The sequence below is a fragment of the Agelaius phoeniceus genome, chromosome 24, assembly GCF_051311805.1.
Source record: "Agelaius phoeniceus isolate bAgePho1 chromosome 24, bAgePho1.hap1, whole genome shotgun sequence".
NCBI lineage: Eukaryota > Metazoa > Chordata > Aves > Passeriformes > Icteridae > Agelaius > Agelaius phoeniceus.
Genome location: NC_135288.1, coordinates 3007246 through 3027971, shown reverse-complemented (window position 1 = coordinate 3027971; position 20726 = coordinate 3007246). Strand labels below are relative to the sequence as shown.

The 20726-nt window shown below is 49.2% G+C and overlaps 1 protein-coding gene across 3 annotated transcripts in view; it reads right to left on the bottom strand.

The window, feature by feature from the left end:
- CCDC30 (coiled-coil domain containing 30) overlaps positions 1 to 18608 on the bottom strand; it is a 42204-nt gene extending 23596 nt beyond the window's left edge. The window contains exons 1-8 of one of the 3 annotated variants that reach the window (XM_054647875.2): positions 18547 to 18608; positions 18110 to 18295; positions 16184 to 16304; positions 10358 to 10533; positions 7842 to 7995; positions 2895 to 3010; positions 992 to 1084; positions 235 to 341 (exon numbers count right to left, since the gene is read on the bottom strand). In XM_054647875.2, the coding sequence (XP_054503850.2) occupies positions 235 to 341; positions 992 to 1084; positions 2895 to 3010; positions 7842 to 7995; positions 10358 to 10533; positions 16184 to 16304; positions 18110 to 18295; positions 18547 to 18561 (968 nt within the window). In that variant the 5' untranslated portion in view covers positions 18562 to 18608. Of the gene's footprint in view, positions 1 to 234; positions 342 to 991; positions 1085 to 2894; positions 3011 to 7841; positions 7996 to 10357; positions 10534 to 16183; positions 16305 to 18109; positions 18296 to 18546 lie in introns of those variants that run through there. The other 2 variants (XM_077190185.1, XM_077190184.1) reach the window with 2 other exon arrangements.
- Positions 18609 to 20726: the final 2118 nt, after the last annotated feature.

Genomic DNA, 20726 nt, shown 5'->3' with positions numbered 1-20726 from the left:
CAACTCTCTTCTTTTAGGGAAGCAACAAACTGCAGGAAGTATCAGCATTAAACTGGAAGTGATTCCTCAGGACTGCATCTCCTCCAAATTTTCCCATTTGGGAGCAGAAGGACAAAGTCCTAAAGAGTATTTCAAACAATTCAAGAATCAAATAATCCTGCAGGAGAGAGCAGCAGAGACACAGCACCAGGAACCAGTGGAAGTACAAGGGTGAAGGATTTCTACACCTCTCACCTTTTGTGGAGAGTTTCAACACCCTGATCTCCATGTTCCTGATATGGGGCAGCTCTGCTGGCACCAGGGTCTCCATCAGCTCCTGCTTCTTCCTGTGTGCCCTGTGCCTGAGGGAAAATCAACATTAGCACAGAACTAGGATTGAGATCCCAGAATCCCAGGATGGATTGGGTTGGAAGGGACACTAAAGCTCATCCTGTTCAATGGGCAGGGACACCTTCCACTGTCCCAGGCTGCTCCAAGCCCTGTCCAGCCTGGCCTTGGACACTTCCAGGGATCCAGGGGCAGCCACAGCTGCTCTGGGCACCCTGTGCCAGGGCCTGTCCATCCCCAGAGCCAGGAATTCCTCCCCTATATCCCAGCTAACCCTGTCCTCTGGCAGTGGGAGCCATTCCCTCTTGTCCTGTCCCTCCATCCCTTGTCCCCAGTCCCTCTGTAGCTCTCCTGGAGCCCCTTTAGGTATTGCAAGGGGCTCTGAGCTCTCCCTGCAGCCTTCTCCAGGTGAAAACCCCAGCTCTCCCAGCCTGGCTCCAGAGCAGAGGGGCTCCAGCCCTCAGAGCATCTCCTTGGCCTCCTCATTCAGCTCCAACAGCTCCACATCTTTCCCACGCGAGCACAAAGTGACTCCAAGGCCACAGAAACAAAACACAGGAGCCACACCAGCTCCATCTTTTGGCCCTGGGAGCCCCCCAGAACAGCCAGGCTCTTACAGACAGCTAGGGGACCACGTTTTTCTGGAATGACAAAGAGGGAACACCTGCAGTGAGGCCACTCCAAGTCCCTCTGGCGCTGGTGGCTCTGGCCTCTCGCTCCGCTGGTACTCACAGATCTCCTCCTTGAGCTGCTCCACCTGCAACACACAACAGCTGCCCTGAGCTCTCTGAATGCTCCATTCTCATGTTTGTTATCCATGTATTCACTACTCCCTGCCCTGAGGGATTGGCTGAGATCCTGTGGATGCTTCAGCTGCTGAGTGGCCTCAGGTAAGGAGCAGTGAAAGTGGGGAATGCTGCTGCTCCAATCCGCTCAAGGATGATTTTCCTGAATTTATTTCACTTCCTGACCTGTCAGATTTCAACTGCTGTTTCTGAGGACACTTTATTTATCAATGGAATTCCATTAGCAGCAGCAGCTCTTCACAGTCACAGCTCATCCCAGGCCAACTGCCCAGCCTGTTCCTCCCCTACCCTTCATAACCCACAGGCCACAAAACACCTTTCAGGACACCGAGCTGCTGTAGCTGGTAATAAAGCACATTTTCTACTTCTCTAAATTAAAAATTAGGGGGTTCCCAACTTCTGTGCCAACAGTTAAACCCCAATCCTAAGGAATAAAGGGAATTTGCTTTTAGCTTAACATGTGGCTGGAAATTATCTCAATCTGGCTACATTTTTTTCCTGTTCAGTGATCAAAATATATTACATGTATCTGTATGTTTTTGTCTATATAGACATATATATATATATTTAATATTTTATTTCTACTCTTTTATAAGCTGTACATACACTTGTGTATCCAGAATGACTGAAAGGAGCAATGTCCTACAACAAGGAAAACATTATTTGGAATAAAAAAATAAGTAAACAGAGGGATTTGAACTAAGTTATGGTTTTTTGCAGCTCCAGAAAGAGACTGTGCTGTAAATACAAGGCCTGAGGTGACAGACATGGAAAAACCAGCAACTTTTTTAAATGCAAGGAACAAAACAATAAAAAAATCTCTGCTATAAAAAATACTGTTAAATTCTTGAATGGGATTTATTCCCACCTCAAATGGGAATAAACCCCATTCAAGATATTATCTGATAAACATGATTTGAAAAGTATCTTCTCAGAGATACTTGTATTAATTTAGCAATATTCATTTGACATGAGAGAACTGCAAGAGAGCCAAGAGCTCTCAGTGCTGGGATGGCAGAGGCTCTCAAAGGCTGATATAAGGAAATCAGGAGATAAGAACAGCAGTAGATTTTGTGCCCAATTATACATTTTAATAGGAAGCAGACTCTTCTATCCCTTCCCTGTTGGCAGCCTCATTAAGGAATTATCTGGTTGATAGTTCCTTAATTGCTCCTTAATTCTAGGTGGCATTTAGAGAATCCTGGCTGTATAACACCAAGCTTTTAACTAATAGTAATGTAAAAAGTCATTCCATTAAGAAAACCCACAGAAAATAAACAAATCAATCAATGTGGCTGAGTTAAAAACCAAAGGGGCTGAGAGGAATCAAAAATGAGCATAAATTCCAATGGATTTCTCACCAGCTGGTGGAGGTTTTAGGCTAAACTTAGGTAAAGTGAACTCTTTAATCCAGTCCAGGCAAAGGCACACGTGTTCCTTACTCTCTTTACACACCTGAGCTGGGTTAACCCTGATCAGCAGGGAGCTGATCCCTCTCCATGGGCACAGGAAAATGTGTCCCAAAGTCTCCAAGCCACCACTTAGGTGGAGTCCCTCAGACTCTTCCTGCATTGAAGGAAGTTCCCAGAGCTGCATTCTTCCTAATTCCCGATTTTTAAGTGCTCCATGAACCCTGCCACAGCCAAAACTGCAGCTCTGGAAAGACTGGGCATACAACAGCGAGGGGAAAGGGGAAGGCAGGGCAGGTTTGGGAGCAGTGAGGACTTTCAGGATTGTTGGCTTGGCTTGGTGGGTGCTCACCAGCTCCAGGAATGCTTTCCTCTCCAGGTCGAGCGTCTGCACGCGCGCCCGCAGCGCCAGGATCTCCTTGTCCAGCCGGCTGTTGTGCTCCATGGCCCTCTGGAGCTCAGCCCTGTCTGGGGACAGCAGCACAGGGAATGAGCTGGGCACTGCCTTGGCCCTGCCTGCCCCACGCTCCAAGCAGGGATTCCAGGCTGATCCCACATGTGGGAAAGGTGGGAGGCAGCATGGACATGCCCCACATCCACTGGGAGCAAGTCCCACATCCACTGAAAACACATCCCACATCCACATGGGAACACATCCCACATCCACTGGGAATACATGGGAATACATCCTGCATCCACTGGGAACACATCCCACATTCACTGGGAATACATGGGAACACATCCTGCATCCACTGAAAACACATCCCACATCCACTGGGAATACATGGGAATACATCCTGCATCCACTGGGAACACATCCCACATCCACTGGGAACACATCCCACATCCACTGGGAGCACATCCCATATCCACTGGGAATACATGGGAATACATCCTGCATCCACTGAAAACACATCCCACATCCACATGGGAACCAATCCCACATTCACTGGGAATACATCCTGCATCCACTGGGAACACATCCACTGGGAACACATCCCACATTCACTGGGAATACATGGGAATACATCCTGCATCCACTGAAAACACATCCCACATTCACTGGGAATACATGGGAATACTTCCTGCATCCACATGGGACCACATCCCACGTCCATTGGAAACACATCCCACATCCATTGGGAGCACAACTTCATGGAACACAGGCACATGGGACACATCCATGTGGGAACACATCCATCCCACCTCCCTGTGGGAACACATCCACCCCACATCCATGTGGGAACACATCCACCCCACATCCATGTAGGAACACATCCATCCCACATCCATATGGGAACACATCCACCCCACATCCATGTAGGAACACATCCACCCCACATCCATGTAGGAACACATCCATCCCGCATCCATGTGGGAACACATCCATGTAGGAACACATCCACCCCACATCCATGTGGGAACACATCCACCCCACATCCATGTGGGAACACACTCCACACCCATATGGGAACACATCCATCCCACATCCATGTAGGAACACACTCCACACCCATATAGGAACACATCCATCCCACATCCATATGGGAACACATCCATATGGGAATACACCCCACATCCATGTGGGAACACACCCCACATCCATGCCTTCTCCCTCCCACAGCAAAGTCTGATGTCCCTGGAGATCCAGGTTCAGTCTCTCCATCATTATTCCAGGGATTCTGGATCACAGAGGTAAACCTCATTTAAATCACACACCTCATCTAATATGGGTTTTTCACTTTCTCTTTAGAAAACCTCAACATTTTCACCATAAAATCCATCAGGGACACAATCCCAGCCAACGTATCCCTGTTGTCTGCACATTAAAATTTAATGGAATGGCTACAACTGGAAAAATTGCACACCAGTTTTTCTATGGATCAATGGATCAATGAATAAATTAATCCCAACACTAATTAATGCATATTCCCAGTACTTCCAGGGCAGAAATAGGAAGAGATGTTTGCATTAGGAGCACATGTTGAGGACACACTGGTATCCCTGCCCTGTCTTGGAGAGACAATTTTCCTTAGAAAAGGGAAGAAATATTATTCCCTTTTCAGCTTAACAATGGGCACAGAAATTTTAAGTTTAAATTTGAGTTCTATTCAGGCAAAAAAAAAAATCTGCTTTTTTGGTTCCACCATGGGAATACATCACAAAAAAAAAAAAAAAAAGCCACAAATTGGAAAAAGCAACAAATTCCTTTTTCAAACAAGGATTTTCAGTTGTGTCATTTAAAATAAAAAGCAAAGAACATCTCCACAGAATGACAGAATGGTTGGGTTGGGTTGGAAGGGGACCTTGAAGATTATCTCATTCAAATCCCCACATTACACCAGAATTAAAATTTTACTCAAAAGCCTGTTGACCACCACACAAATTTATTATAAAATTATAATAAAATTATGATTAAAAGGCTGATGAAAGGACAATAAAATTTTCCTCTTGCAAAAATCCTGACCATCCCCTATTTTCCCATTCCTTCTCCTGTTTTTCCCCCTTCAGGGCTGACCACAGGGGTGATTCCACAAGGACAACAGTGTTTGGATGTGGCAGCCAAGTTCTGCTTTGAAAAATCCCACAGCATTCCTTATGCACTTTGTTAAATACCATTTAAAGCCTTTCTTCACCAAAATCCCACTAACTGGGCTCAAACTGGTCAGGAATTCTTGCCTCCAATGCACACACAAGTTATCACTGAACCAAAAAAATGCTGTTTAGGGGAGTTTTACTAAAGATGAGTGACCCCAGTCCAGGTTTTTAGCAGCAAATCAAAATTCATTCCCAGAGCAGCTGGCTCAGAGCTCAGGAGGAGAAACTTTACAGAGATCCAAAACCAGGGAAGCCACTGGGACATTGTCACCCTCATTCTGCACACACAGAGACAAACCCCAGAGACAAAACAAGCATGAAACCCTTACTCACATTTTGGACAGCCTTGTGTTCATCCAGCACCTCACCAAGCACAGATTTCCCTGCTACAATCCATGGGAGCCCCAGGCTGGAGCCTGCCCTGCTCCAGAGTCAGCGCTGGAGCTGCCACATCACTGATCCCATCCCTGGGGACTGTCATTGATCCCACCCAGCACAGGCAGGGAAGGGCTGGGAATGGTGGCACTGGAGCTGGAGAGGGGCTGATGGGGCTGGAGAGGAGCTGATGGAGCTGGAAATGAGCAGATGGGGATGGAGAGGGGCTGGCAGGGATGGAGAGGAACTGATGGAGCTGGAGAGGAGCTGATGGAGCTGGAAATGAGCAGATGGGGTTGGAGAGGGGCTGACGGAGCTGGAGAGGAGCTGATGGAGCTGGAGAGGAACTGATGGGGCAGGAGAGGAACTGATGGGGATGGAGAGGAACTGATGGGGATGGAGAGGAACTGATGGGGATGGAGAGGAACTGATGGGGATGGAGAGGAACTGGCAGGGCTGGAAATGAGCTGAGGGGGCTGGAGAGGGGCTGAGGGTGCTGGAAATGAGCAGATGGGGTTGGAGAGGAGCTGGCAGGGATGGAGAGGAACTGATGGAGCTGGAGAGGGGCAGATGGGGCTGAAGAGGAACTGATGGGGATGGAGAGGGGCTGATGGTGCTGGAGAGGGAATGATGGGGCTGGAGAGGAGCTGGCAGGGCTGGAGAGGAACTGATGGGGCTGGAAATGAGCAGATGGGTATGGAGGGGGGCTGATGGGGCTGGAGAGGAGCTGGCAGGGATGGAAATGAGCTGAGGGGGCTGGAAATGAGCAGATTAGGATGGAGAGGAGCTGATGGGGATGGAGAGGAACTGATGGGGATGGAGAGGAGCTGGCAGGGCTGGAAATGAGCTGCTGGGGCTGGAGAGGTGACTCTGGAGCTGGAGAGGAACTGATGGGAATGGAGAGGGGCTGATGGGGCTGGAGAGGAACTCTCAGGTCCTTGTGCTCTGTGTAAGAAGCAAGGGGAGCCCAGGACCTGCAATCCTGCTCCAAACCTGCCCCAGATGGTGCCAGGCTCCTCAAGGCAGTTGGTCCCTGCAAAGGCACATGGGGCTGGAGTCACCTCATCCCAGCTGCTGCTCTCCAATGAAATTCTGCAGCACAGATTTGGGGACAATGCAAGGAATCCCCCAAAAGAGCATCCAGACACTTGTGTGTCACTAAGGACATTTTCCATGGACATTTCACTCCAAGAGCAGCTGTACCACATCTCCCTCCAGAAAACTGTTTATTTCTACAGTCAGAATTTATAAAAAAAATCCTACTAATAAATAACACTTCAGGGCTGGTGAGCAGTTATTTCAAGAAGGAGATAAAGGGAATATTCTCAGCAAGGACAATGCACCCAGTCACTTCCCCACTGCTGCACTTGCTAAGGATCCTATGGAGGCAACATCCCAAACTGTACCTGGAGAACTTTGGGATAAGAGGTCCAGCTCTGCTAACATGGTACTTCAGCTACTCTGCTTCCAGAGTCATCATTCCCTCTCCATCCCCTCCCAGGGCAGAAAGCTCTCCCTGGAGAGGAGAGAGGAAATCCCCAGGGATAGGAAATTCCTCCACACTGTGTGGCTGCATCACAGATCAGAGAAGCCCAGTGTCAGAATTAATGGATTTGTGACTGTTAACTGTGGTGTTGGGTCCCCAGGACAAGGTGAGAGGTGAGAATCTGACTCCATGTTCTTAGAAGGCTGATATCATATCATATCATATCATAGTTATATTATATTGTGTTATATATTATATTATGATATATATTATACTATATTATGTTATGTTATATGTTATATTAAATTATATTTATATTATATTATATTTATATTATATTATATTATCTTGTGTTATATTATATGTTATATTATATTGTGTTATATATTGTTATATTATATTATATTATATTATATTATATTATATTATATTATATTATATTATATTATATTATATCATATTATATTACATCATATTATATCTATGCTAAAACTATACACAAGAAAGAGAAAGGAGACATCAGAAGGCTCAACAATAATGAATAATAAAAACCCATGACTGACTCAGAGAGTCTGACACAGCTGGCTGTGATTGGCCATTAAGTAAAAACAATTCACACTCTGGGATAAACAATCTCCAAATCACATTCCAAAGCAGCAAAACAGGGAGAAGCTGAAGCTTCTCATCTTCCCAGGAGAAGAAATCCTGGTGAAGGGATTTTTCAGAAAATATCATGTTAAGGACTGCATTCCCACCTCCTAGGGAGCAGGCTGGCTCCTGGCACTGATTTTCCCACATTCCAAGCAGAGGGCACAGAGTGGCCACCAGAGCAGCACTTACCTGCTCCATTCTGCTCTTTGCTTTGTGCATCCAGCCCTTCTGCCACCCTCTGGATCTCCTCCTGGGACTCCACCAGCCTCTGTGGGGCCTCATCCAGATCTCCCCCATCTCCTGCAGGCAATGCTTGCTCCCCCTCCAGCTCTTCCCTGCAGAACTGAAGCACAAGGGTTAATGTGCCAATGGAAACGAGGAACCCTCATTTGGTGGTGATGTGACCAAGGCAGAGTTGTTTGTCACCCCCTCCACACTGGTCCCATCAGAAAATGTGGATTTCCTCATCTCCAGTGCCAGATCTGAGACAAACCAAAGGCAGGAGATGCCCACCAGGCAGCTCTGCCCCAAAATGTGAGGTGTTCCCCTCATGATGGGATTATTTCCCACCCAGGCTGGCAGAGTGTGAGGATGGGGCTGTGACACTGTTTGGGCTCTGGGTTTTTTACTCTAAACCTGGTAAAAATCTGCTTAAGGACAAACCTGAAACGAGGGAGAGCAGAAGTGTGATGAGGAACAGATGAGGGAGCTGTGGGGATGAGAAAAGGAGGCAGCAGTGCTGGGGGAGCCTTTTCAGAGAGGAGCAGATGCTGTTTGGCTTTGGGGTGCAAACACACACTCCTGGCTCCTGTGCAGCTTTCAATCCACAAGAACTCCCAGATTCATCCTGCAGGGCTGCTCTCCATGAATTCCTCCCCCAGCCTGTGCTCATTCTCACACTGCCCCAACCCAGGCACAGGGACTTGAACCCCAAGAGCTTCCCTGGATACTTCCACATCCCTCTTTTTTATGGAGTTATTCCTGCTCCACTGCATCTGCTCTGAAGGGATTCTAAGGCCCCAAACCAGGCACAGGGACTTGAACCCCAAGAGCTTCCCTGGATATCTCCACATCCCTCTTTTATATGGAGTTATTCCTGCTCCACTGCATCTGCTCTGAAGGGCTCCTAAGGCTCAGCACATCTGTTGGTTTGATATTTGGCCCTTCAGAGGGTGGGTGAGCCAGCCATGAATGGCAATTCATGCCATGAATCCAGAAGGCATTTCCATAAGGATTTCTCAGAGCTGACCACACAGAGAGGCAGGTTTGTATCCCGCCTTTCTGCTTTCCTGGGGATGCAATAAAACAATCAATTCTGCTTGAGCAGTCTGGTTAAAAGCTGAATTCATCCCTGAACCAGACAGGAACGTGTCCAGCCCTTGATTCCAAGAGTGGAACAGGCCAGCTGGGAACAAGCAAGGCCACACATTCCAGTAAACAGAGTAAGAGGAGCAATTAACACCTTAACCTGTAACACTAATGGTTCTGCAAAACAAGTGGGATGCTCCCGGGAACAATGGAGTGTTTAATCAACAGTTTGTGCTCCAAAGGCACAGACAGGAATGACATCACTGGGGACAGTAATCAGTCCTGTCAGGGAGACAGTTTTCCGGGAAAACACATCTCCAATGTGTCCTTCACCTGATTAAACAGAAAGGAACAAGAGAAGGGGCCCTGACCCCTATTTGAGGTCTTGCTTCCTCCTCACAGCTTGGGAGCTCAGGGACAAACAGCAGCTCCTGGAACCCCAGAGCATTCCTGGACTCCAGTTCCACAAAGACATGGCCACAAGTCATGAGTGGGTGGAAAGTGATGGCCTAGGAGCCATAGAATCAGAATGTCCTGAGCTGAAAGAGACCCACAAGGATCATCCAGTCCAGCCCCAGCCCTGCACAGGCACCCCAGCAATCCCAGCCTGTGCAAACCCTCCTGGAGCTCTGGCAGTGCTGGGGCCAGGACCATTCCCTGGGGAGCCTGGGCAGAGCCCAGCACCCTCTGGGGGAAGAACCTGATATCCAACCCAAACCCCCTGGCACAGCCCCAGCTGCTCCCTCAGATCCTGGCCCTGCTCACCAAGAGCAGAGATCAGAGCTGCCCCTCAGGAGAGGCTGCAGCCCCCACTGAGCTCTGCCCTCAGCCTCCTCTGCTCCAGCTGAACCCAGAGAAACTCATTCTTACACCAAACACATCACAAACTCCTCAACACAGGATTACAAATAACCCATTTCACTGTCCCTGTGCAGATGTGGGAGTAAATCAAGTGCAAAGGGTGAGAATGAACAAAGGCACTGACTTAGAATCCTGGAATCCCAGACTGGTTTGGGGCTGGAAGTGATCTTAAAGCTCATCCCATCCCACACCCTACCATGGGCAGGGACACCTTCCTCTATCCCAGGCTGCTCCAAGCCCAACCTGGCCTTGGGCACTGCCAGGGATCCAGGGGCAGCCACAGCTTCTCTGGGCACCCTGTGCCAGGGCCTCACCACCCTCACAGCCAGGAATTCCTTCCCAATATCCAATCTAGACATATTCTGCCAGTTTGAAACCATTCCATTCCATCTTTCTTGTAATCCTTTCACGTGTTTCATACCCAACACTCCACAGTGGCCTCAGAGAAAGGAGAAACCATTTTCATTGCAGAAATATCCCAAAAATATTCCTTTCCCACAGCTCAGAGGCAGTCAGAGCCAGGGAGCAGGAGGTACCTGGAGCCCATCCATGCTGCTGTGGGATCCCAGCTGCTGGGCTGCCACTTCCAGCCTTCCCAGCAGCGCCGCCCGCTCCACCAGGAGATAGGCAACCTGTTCACTGGCAGCACTGCAGGAGATCTGGGACAAACCTTCCTGCTCCAGCATCTCCTCCACCTCCTTCAGCTGGCTTTCTGCAAGGCAAGGCAAGACAAGGCTTGTGTAAGTCTCTGTCTGAAGTTGTCACAGACATCTTTTATGAAAAATCCTTTCCTTAGGATTTGTCCTCCTGAGAAGCTGAGAGGCCTCAGGAACAAAATGTAACCAATGGTTATCTGCTGCTGTGGAATGCAACAGGTGCAGCTGGGATTGGGCTCATGTTGGTTGTTTCTAATTAATGGCCAATCACAGCCCAGCTGGCTCAGACTCTCTGACCGAGCCACAAACCTTTGTTATCATTCTTTTTCTATTCTTAGCCAGCCTTCTGATGAAATCCTTTCTTCTATTCTTTTAGTATAGTTTTAAAGTAATATATATCATAAAATAATAAATCAGCCTTCTGAAACACGGAGTCAGATCCTCATCTCTTCCCTCATCCTCGGACCCCTGTGAACATTGTCACACAAAGCTTCCCTCACCTGCCCCACAATTGTCATGAAAGGACAGAGATTGGGGACCACTGAAGAAAAAGGACAGACAAGGACCCTTGTCTGAAATTCTGCTCTTGTTGGCTAAAGTCGCTTGGCAAGGCCCTGAGGCCTGAGCACAGCTTCTGGCACTGCCAAGCTATTGTTGACAGGTGTGTTTGCTGCATGCTACACTGAGCCCAGTGAAAGGAAAAGAGGAGCACTCTGCCCTTTTTGCAACAGTGGCCCTGGAATTTCCCCACCTCTCGGCTCTTCAGGACTTCTCCTGAGGTAGTTTTGGTGGTCCCCACAGAAGACCCCTCTGCTCTTTCTACAATCCTGCCCCTCACCTGTTCCTGTGTCATTATAAAAACTGCGTGGTTCTCTTGTATAAAACCTTCTTTGCTCATTCTACAACACTGCCTCCCACCTGTTTCTGTGTCACTATAAAAATTGTGTGGTTCTCTTATATAAAACCTTCTTTGCTCATTCTACAATCCTGCCTCTTGTCTGTTCCTGTGTCACTATAAAAACTGTGTGGCTCTCTTGAATAAAAATTTCTTTACTCTTCCTACAATCCTGCCTGCTGCCTGTTCCTGTGTCATAAAAACTGTGTGGTTCCCTTGTATAAAACCTTCTTTGCTCATTCTACAATCCTGCCTCTCACCTGTTCCTGTGTCACTATAAAAGCTGCATGGTTCTCTTGTATAAAACCTTTTTTGCTCTTTCTACAATCCTGCCTCCTGCCTGTTCCTGTGTCACTATAAAAACTGTGTGGTTCCCTTGTATAAAACCTTCTTTGCTCATTCCACAATCCTGCCTCTCACCTGTTCCTGTGTCGCTATAAAAGCTGCATGGTTCTCTTGTACAAAACCTTTTTTGCTCATTCCACAATCCTGCCTGCTGCCTGTTCCTGTGCCATTCTCAGCCCCCAGTGACACTCAGGCACTGATTTAGCCCAGGCCCAGCACAAGCACATCCCGAGGCTCCGATCGATCCCATGTTTCCACTCTGTGCTCGCAGCCGGCTCCATCCAGCCCTGGATGGAAAACACCCTGAGGTTCCCCAGGCTCTTCCCCAGGGAGACAGAGCCTCAATGCAGGGTCAAACAGGGCTCCCCAGCAGCTTCCTGCTGCAGCAGAGCAAACCAGGCAGTTTGCAGGATCCAAACTGCTCCCTGTGCCTCAGGAAGAGCCCATGGATCACATTAAACTGAACCTGGCAGTTCCTCTCATGGCTTTGCCAAATGCCAGCTAAAATGAACAGAAACTGCTCTGGTTTATGCCCAGGATGGGACCCCCTGTGCCCTGAACCACCTTCACCTGGCAGTGCCCTCCCTTGTCCCCAGCCTGCTCAACTAAACTGAGCCCCTGCAGGAGCGATGAGGGCAGGACAGTCAGGATGGACGGAGATGAGAGATCCCTGCAGCCAGGGCTTGGAACCTGCAGCTCATTGCAAAGGGGAGCTGCCAGCCACAGCTCAGAGCAGGCCCAAAAAAGAGAGAGAGAGATAAAATGTGGTAAGAGGATGAGAGAGAGCAAGAGAGAAGAATAAAAGCAAGAGGGAAAGAGAGCAAAGTTCCCGTTACAATACCATAAATCTTATTCTGTGCTGAATATTCTGATTCTCACTACCCAATCTAGTACAAGATACAAATCCTATAGCATTTACACACAGTCTATAAGAATCACTACATTACCATACTGTGTTACATTTTAAACCCTAAAAACTCCTCTTTGGGCCCCTTCTGCCAAGCTGGCAGGGTCTGCTCTGACCCTTGGAGCTGCCTGCAAGCACAGGGTGTTGTTTAATCCAGTTCAGCTGGCCATGCCATTGTTTTCCAGTTGTTCAGTAACTGAGGGATCTCAAAGCTTGCTTTCATTTCAATCTCACTTATAGTTTCCATATTCTCAAAATCTTTTGCCAGGCAATCATACTTATAAGGCTTTCCTGTTTCACCTTCTCCAACAAACCCCAAGCTGCCTGGCAGCTTCCTGCCATGGCTTTGCCAAATGCCAGCTAAAATGAACAGAAACTGCTCTGGTTTATGCCCAGGATGGGACCCCCTGTGCCCTGAACCACCTTCACCTGCCAGTGCCTGTTATAGTAACTTTTCTGAGCTAGGTCTAATAAGCTTTTGGAGGCCTGTAACACACCCAAGATAGCTCAGCTACCTTTGGAGGCATAAAAAATAGCAAGATGGCTTCTGTTGCACTGTTGGAAACAAAAAGGTTTAATAAAAGGCAAAATAACAAACAGAGAAAACTGAGCTAAGTGCTAGACATTCCTGCTCTTAGTAAAACACCTTACAAAAGCTGTTAGTTTTTTGGTTCACTCCTTTTTCTAGTTAATTGCTTAAACAAAACTTTTTAACTTCTGTCCAATTAGCTATCCTTAAGTTTAAAGTGAAGTCCCCTAAGGGCTATGAAGCAGCTTTTTTCACCTAATCAAAAAAAAAAAAACCAAACAACTTCTAAGCTTCTTTCCTTTTTAAGGAGACAAACAATAGTTTTGTCACTCCATCAACAAAAAATACACTCCTATAAGTGCCCCCCTTGTCCCCAGCCTGCAATGCAGGATGAAGTGGCATCATTTTAGATCCCAGAGGCTGGAGAGGAAAAAGGATTTGTGAGGATGAGGGGGTTCTGCCCACTCAGCACAGGTTACCTATGAGTAAACCCCACTGACTCCTCACAAACCCCTTCCCTGCTTGGGAAAACCAACCCCTGCCCCAGGCACAGTCACACAACAGCTCCACCGGCATCTCCTACCTCTGTCCATGATTGTTAGGAAGCAAATTTTACATTAATATTTATATTTTCCTACCCCAGGAATACTGAGAGAAACAGCAGCCACCTCACCCCACCCCAGCCCTACATCCTCCAGCCCTGCTGGGTGTGTTTAACCAGCCCAGCTGCTACAACAAACAAGCTCAGCCCATGACTGTGTCTCCTTTTTATTCCACTTTTGAAATAAATGCAGGCAGCTCCCCCAGCACTGTGTTTCACTGCACTGCAGTTGTTTTTCAGGAAGGCTTTTGGGAGCACCATCGATCACCAACAACACCCGGCGCGTTCAGCGAGAGCATCACAAACGCATCAGGAACTGCCTGGAGGGAAGGAAAAATGTCACTGTGGGCAGAGGTATCAGATGAGGTGACAGCTCAGCTCAGCTCGATGGCCCAGCATCAACCAGCCCTGGCTGCTCCCTGTAGGATCCTGTGAGCCCAGGATGGGCAGGAGGCAAATGTGCGAGGGAATATTTGCTTTTTTATCTTCAAAAACTGCTCAGTGTCAGTCAGCAGCACTGACTGTCCTCAGGAGGGCTGGAGAGAGAGCCAGGGATGCAGCACAGAACCCTGAGAGAGCTGGAGCAGCCCAGCAGAGGCCTTTGGGGTTGTGCAGCATCTCCAGCACAGGAACATCCAGCTACTCCACACTAGAGACAGCCAGGGGGATTTTGTTATGAAGAGGCTGAGCCAGAACCATGGAACCACAGAATGTCCTGAGCTCAAAGAGACCCACAAGGATCAAATCCAAGCCCTGGCCCTGCACAGACACCCCAACAATCCCAGCCTGTCCAAACCCTCCTGGAGCTTTAGGGCTGTGCCCATTCCCTGGGGAAGAGCCTTCCCCTGACACCCAACCTAAGCCACCCCTGGCACAGCTCCAGCCCTTCCCTCATGTCCTTTTCCTGGTCCCAGAGAGCAGAAATAAAATCCTCCTCCAGAGGAGCTGCAGCCTGGGATGAGCTGTGCCCTCAGCCTCCTCTGCTCCAGCTGAACAAACCTGGATAAAAGGATCAGTCACTCTCTAAAGTGCTCTACAAGGACCCCAAAACATCTCAACCCTGGCACCTCTCCCTGCAGGTGACAGCCCAGAGGCAGCTTCCAGATTCTTAAATTATCCACACACATCCCAGGATAGCAGCCAATGCCAGCAGTGAGCCAACAACAAGTCCTGAACCTCAAAATCTGAGTGATATCCCAAAAAAATCCCTCCAGAAACACCAAACCACACAACCCCCTCAGGGACAGCAACCAGCAATGCCTCCTGGGTACACCCAGATCCATGGACAGGGATCTCAGCTCCCACTCCAGGGGTGCTCACTGCTCCAGAACCTCAGGAACCCCCGAGGAAGGGAGGAAGCCCAGAGGAGCAGAGCCAGCAGGAGGAGATGACCACGGTCAGCTCTGGGGACATTCTGGGTCTCTCCTGACACCTCGTGGAAAGGCAGAGAACCAGGAATGGGGTTTTCTGCCACAGCCAGGCTCCCAAGAGCTCGTTATTCATTTCAAGCTTTGCAAGCAGCCTTTTCACCACAAACCACAGCTTCAAGTGCCCACAGACATCACATTTTTAGGTAAATCCATCTTTGGAAAGTCACACCACCAGATATGCTCTCTGAAAACCCAAATGATGCTCAAAATTTCCCCCAAATTCCTGTATTTGCTGCCCCAGAGCCTGGATCATGAAGAAACTCCTAAAGTTGAGCCATCAACCCAAATTTTATCTTAGGACCAGGACAACACAGCTCACTAAAGGAGTTAATGGTGACATGGGCTATGAGCACCACTGCAAGTGCAACAGAAGACTGAGGAAAATCAAGAATTAAACCTACCAAAAGTGACCCTACAGTTTGAAAGGAAATTATTTCAAGTGAAATAATTTGTTTAAACAAAATTACTGAAGTTCAGAGGGGCCCTGAGCAACTTGGTCTAATGGAAGGTCCCCCTGCCCATGGCTGGGGGTGAAATTGGATGAGCTTCAAGGTGTCTTCCAACCAAAACCATCCTGGAATTCCATGACAATGAACACCCAAGTTTTGAACCATCAGAACAAACAATTCCTGTCCCCCCCCCATTGTTTTAAAAAATGTGGGGTTTGTGTGAACCAAAGCTAAGAGCAAATTCACTGACTTGGTGGGAGAGAGAGATAATTTAGAGCTGGAAACCAAAGAGCACCATCAATCCTGGTCTTCAAACAGCCTCTGGACAACAGAGCTACATGGAGAACCTGCCAGACTCCCTGAATAAAGGCAGTAAAAGCAGAGAAGAACCTCTAAATCAATTACAAATCTGTTTGAACAGCTCATTAACACTTGAAGAAACTTCTCAAGCAACCATTGAGAACTCCCCAAAAACACTGCTGGGCTCTCCAAGAAGCTTTGCAGAGCCAAACAGCTGCCAGTGCATTCCCAGGGATGGGGAAGGGATTACCCTGCTGCAGCTGTAGCTGGGCCAGCTCCAACCTGAGCTGCTCGTTCTCCTTCTCACACTCAGAGGCAATGGCATCCCTCTCTTCTGTCAGGGCACGGACGTGGCCCACGTAGCTCTCCACCTGGAACAAAGGAAACTCTGCTGTTCCCACATCTGCTGGCACTTCCAGTGAGCCAAATATTCTCCACTGTGGCACTCACATCCTCTGGAAAAATCCTTTCGCCTAGGGTTTTTCTCCTGGTGTGAAAAATGTGTATTTTATGATTGGCTTTTGGTAAATATGAAAATGAATGTTATATGGGTTGTGTTAGAAAGTTATGGTATGTTAATTTTCTTAAGTAGTTTAGGTTTCTTAAGTAGTTTAGTATGTTTAGGTTATAACATAAGGTTAAAATAGAAACTGTGCTATGTAGGATTTTTTTTTCTAAAGAAAGGACTCACAGTGAGACAGCAGCCACAGGACACCTGAATCTTTCAGAAAAAGAGAATTTATTGCTCTCTTATCAGAAGAAATGAACTTCTTCCTGCCTTGCTCAGCCCTGAAGACACCCTCAGGATTCAGAGGAGGAAGCTGACACTGCCCAGCCAGAATCCTGTGTTTGAATGGAATTTATGCATCATGGATGAGGTGTATGAATATGCAACAGGCTGTTGCTTTTAAGGGTTAATCCTCTGTTAACGTGGGTCCTTTTTCAGGCTTATTTTGCCCAGAAAAAGGTACCCAGACTGTCTGTAACTCTTTGTTTTTATTGTCTCGTATTGTCCTAAATCCTAATTGTCCAAATTTTTGTTACTCTAATCATATTGCTATTTTTATAACTATTTTAATAGTAATAAACTTTTAAAATTTTAAAAACAAGTGATTGGCTGAGAAGCCTCAGAGAAAAGGAAAACAATTCTTATCTCATTTGCTTCTCCTGTGTTGTGTTCACATGTGGAATGTGGTTGGAGGTGATTGTTCCATTGGATTCTGCTGGGAGTTGTTTTCACTTTTTGGCCAATCAGGGCCAAGCTGTGTGAAGACTCTGGAAAGAGTCACAAGTTTTCATTATTATCTTTTTAGCATTGTGTAAGTGTCCTTTCTGTATTCTTTAGTCAGTTATTTTAGTAATCTGTAATATAATACAGTATCATAAAATAATAAATTAGCCTTCTGAGAACATGGAGTCAGATTCATCATTCCTCCCTGCCACAGGGGTCCCTGCAAATACAATACTCCACCCCATCATGTTTATAGGCTAACCTCAAATATTTACAATGTGTCTTATGCCTTTGGAACACCTGGGAATGGTAAAACCTTGACTGGGAGGTCAGGTCATGCAGCTATGGGGGTGCTGGGCTGTGGGGAGCTCTGAGGGAGCTGCGGGGCTCACCAGGTGCTTTTTGATGCTCAATATGAGGAATGGGAATTTAATCCCCAAATTCCCAAGGGCAGCAGCGTGGTAATGACACACCTGCACAGAGGGGATCAGGGGATACACGCCTGGCTGGGTTAACCCCGGGGGTATTCCAGAAGCAACGAGGTTGGAAAAGGCTCCCAAGTGTCCAAGCTGTGACAAAACTCTATCTTGTCACCATACCAGAGCAGTGAGTGCCATGTCCAGTCATTCTTTAGACACCTCCAGGGACGGGCACACCTACCAATGCCCGACAACTTTTTCGGTGAAGAAATTTCTCCTGATGTCCAAGCTGAATCACCCTGGGCACAGCCTGAGGTTGTTCCCTCTGCTCCTGTCCCTGTTCCCTGGAGCACAGCCCGGCCCCCCCGGCTGTCCCCTCCTGTCAGGAGCTGTGCAGAGCCACAAGGGCCCCCTGAGCCTCCTTTGCTCCAGGCTGAGCCCCTGCCCAGCTCCCTCAGCCCCTCCTGGAGCTCCAGGTCCTCCCTCCCCAGCCCAGCCCCAGCCGGGCCCGCTCTCCGGCCCTTACGTCTCTCATGTCCTGGGCCCGCCGCCGCTCCAGCTCTCCCAGCCGGGTCTCCGCTCGCCGCAGGAGCCGCCAGGCCAGACCCAGCTGCTCCTCGGCCGGGGCGGCGGGGTCGGCACCCTCGGCCCGAAGCCAACGCCGGATGGTGTCCGCCGGCACTGGGGGCTCCGCCGGCACCGGGGGCTCCGCCTGTGGGGCAGCCAGAGGGGCCGTGAGACACGGGGGGCCGCGGGTACCCCGATCCCCTTGGGGTACCACCGACCCGACCCCCCGAAACCCCTCCGGGCCGGCACTGACAACACCCTGAGCCCCCCTGGGCCGGTCGCGGGGGTGCAGCCGGCCCCGCCGTCCCCGAGCCGGTCCCGGGGGTACAGCCGGCCCCAATCCCCCTTGGGCCGGTCCCGGGGATACACCCGGCCCCGCCATCCCCGTGCACCCACCGGGACCGCGTCCATGCGGCGGGACGGGCCCGCGGCGCCATGGCAACAAGCCACGCCCCCAGCAGCCGCCTACTGAATGGGCCCCGAGGCCACGCCCCCAAGCGTCAGGTGGTGTTGGGGAGGCCGCGCCCCCGCCACGCCCCCTCTCCGCTCAGTGGTGCCCCCTTGTGGCCGAGAGTGGGCACAGCGCCCCCGGGGTCATCCGAAGGGAAGGGAAAAAAGGGAAAAAAGGGAAAAAAGCGAAAAAAGCGAAAAAAGCGAAAAAAGTGAAAAGGAGAGGAAAGGAGAGATCTTTAGGAAGACCTTAGAGAGGTCTCAGAATTCTTTAGGGAGACCTTAGAGACAATGTCAGTTCCTACAAGGGACTCCAAGAGAGCTGGAGATGGACTTTACACGAGGACATGGCGTGCCAGGACAAGATGGGATGGTTTCCCACTGCCAGGGGACAGGGTTAGGTGGGATATTGGGAAGAAATTCTTCTCGGTGAGGGGGGAGGCCCTGGCACAGGCTGCCCAGAGAAGCTGTGGCTGCCCCATCCCTGGAAGTGTCCGAGGCCAGGTTGGACAGGGCTTGGAGCAACCTTGGCCAGTGGAAGGTGGAATGAGATGACTTTTAAAGCCCCCTGAAACCCAAAGGTGACTCCATGAGATTGAGGAACTGAAGAGCTAAGTAGGTCCACCCTGCAGAAGCAGCTCCCTGGCTGAAGACAGCTCACAAGGGGATGGCAGAGAAAGGGGACCAGGACATGGCAGAGTGCAGGGAGGACCTTCCCCTGAGCCCTCTGAGATCCTCAGAAAGCAATGGACAGATCCTGGACTTGCAGGAGCCACTTCCAACTTGGGTACCACAGCCAGCATTCCCAGAGTGCTGGTGCCCAAACAGTGCCAGGCTGGGAGCACTGCTGGGCTGGGTTTAAGCTCCCACAGGGAACAGGAGCATCCCTGATCCCATGGGATGGGGATGGTTGTGCCTCAGTTGGAGCCTGGGGAATCTCCCCACCCAGCACTTCACACAGAGGGGCAGACACAATGCTGGAAGCCCACAGTGTGCTCTCAAATCCAATGAAACCCCAAGATTCTCTGGGCCCACTGCTCCAGTGTGCTCCTCAAAAAGCTCAGATTATTCCTCACCTTCCCAACCAGCTCTGAAGAACTCCAGGACACTCTGAAGACAGCGTTGGTGGCATTTCTCCCAACCCTTGTCCCAACACTCCTGCAAGGCCATGTCCAACTTACACAAGTTTTATATTCCCACCCCTGCTGGCCCATCCATGCTGTCTACAGAGGCTCCAAACCAACACAAGAGAACTCCCAGACTGGACATTCCCACCAGTTTCCTACTGGCAGATGAAGACAGGCACTTCTTGGAGCTTATTCACCTTCTTTAGCAGTCCTGGCCACAGGTAAGTTGTGCCTTCCCTCTCCTGACTCAGTTTCCAGCTGGATCTCTCCCCTCCTGACCAACCTGGATTTCTCCCATCACTGATGGCATCCACTGAGCCCATCCTTGTGCTCTTTCCTTGCTCTTCTGGCTTTATTCTCCTTGTTTGCTGAGCACTCCCCACTTCCAGAGCATTGGTGCCTCCTGAACACTCCATGGTTTAGAGCACAGCCTCACCTCTGGAAATATTTCCAGCATTCCCATGTGCTGCTGTCCTTTCCAGGACCCCAGAGAGTTTATTTGGAGGGCAGAGGACAAATTTTATTTGTCTCTGCCCATGAGCAGACACACAATGGACAGCAGAGGAGCTGCTGTTAAGTTTCTTGCAGGCATGAGGAACACACACTTTGAAGTTGATAAATTGAAGTTGGTAACTTGAGCCTTGGTTGGTTCAAAGAAGGTTTAGATAAAATCAGGAACATTCCAGTTCTAAATTCCAGTTCTAAATCCACACAGCCAAGAGGAAGCTTCCCCTTCCAGGGGCAATCAGAGAATCATGGAATCACTAAGGCTGGAAAAGGCCTCCAAGGTCATTGAGTCCAACCATTCCCCCAGCAGTGCCATGTTCACCCTACACCCTGTCCCCAGGTGCCACATCCACGCTTGTTTTGAACACTTCCAGGGATGGGGACTCCACCACCATCCTGCACAGCTGTGCCAACACTTGAACACCTTTCCATGAAGGATTTTCCCAATATCCAACCTTGAACCTCCCCTGGCACAGCCTGGGGCTGTTTCCT